Here is a 906-nt window from a genome sequence, read left to right as displayed (position 1 = left end):
TGCGTCTCTACGTCATGCGCCGCAAGGCCCTGGCCGAGAAGGTGGTGGAGGTCAAGCTCATCAAGGGGCCCAAAGGTACGGGGGGGGGACGACACCCCAAAACCCCCCCGGGGACCCCCGGGCACGGGGAACCTCCTGCACCCACCTGGGACCGGCAGTGGGACCCCCAAATGTAGGAGCCAACAGTGGGACCCCCCAACAGAGGAGCCAGCACCAGGACTCCTGAATTTGGGGAACCCCTTGGGATCCTTTAAGGGACCCCCAAACCCAGGGACCCCCCCCGGGACACCCCAAAACCCACCTGGGGACCCCCTGACCCCCCCATACCCCCAGGGCTGGGGTTTGGGGACCTGGGGGGTTGTGAGAGGTTTGGGGACCCCCAGAACCCCCCATGTCCCCCCAGGGCTGGGATTTGGGGACCTGTGGGGGGTGTGACAGGTTTGGGGACCCCCTGACCCCCCCTGTCCCCCCCAGGTCTGGGGTTCAGCATCGCGGGGGGCGTGGGGAACCAGCACATCCCGGGGGACAACAGCATCTACGTCACCAAGGTCATCGAGGGCGGCGCCGCTCACAAGGACGGGCGGCTGCAGATCGGGGACAAGATCCTGGCCGTGAGCGGGGGGACACCACGGGGGGGGGGACAGTGGGGGGACACCACGGGGACACCACGGGGACACCACCAGGGTCATGGGGACACCACGGGGACATGGGGACACCATGGGGACACCATGGGGACACCACCGGGGGGGACAGGGGATGGGGACACCATGGGGACACCATGGGGACACCATGGGAGGAACAAGGAGACACCAAGACGGGAGGTGGGACCCCGTGGTAGCACCATGAGGTTGGTCCAGAGTCTCCTGGTGACATGGGGACACCTTGGGGACATCATGGGGACACAAC

The 906-nt window shown here is 67.1% G+C and overlaps 1 protein-coding gene across 1 annotated transcript in view; it reads left to right on the top strand.

Moving 5' to 3' along the window:
- LOC106896988 (disks large homolog 4-like) overlaps positions 1-906 on the top strand; it is a gene marked incomplete at its 5' end in the record, with an annotated part of 8,166 nt that overhangs the window by 330 nt on the left and 6,930 nt on the right. The window contains one exon of the mRNA XM_014957335.1: positions 475-643. Coding sequence (XP_014812821.1) covers positions 475-643 — 169 coding nt within the window. The remainder of the gene's footprint in view (positions 1-474; positions 644-906) is intronic.

Source organism: Calidris pugnax, unplaced genomic scaffold, assembly GCF_001431845.1.
Source record: "Calidris pugnax isolate Ruff unplaced genomic scaffold, ASM143184v1 scaffold365, whole genome shotgun sequence".
In the NCBI taxonomy this organism is placed as follows: Eukaryota; Metazoa; Chordata; class Aves; order Charadriiformes; family Scolopacidae; genus Calidris; species Calidris pugnax.
The sequence above is the reverse complement of the archived record's forward strand: the minus strand, read 5'-3'. Positions and strand labels throughout refer to the sequence as shown.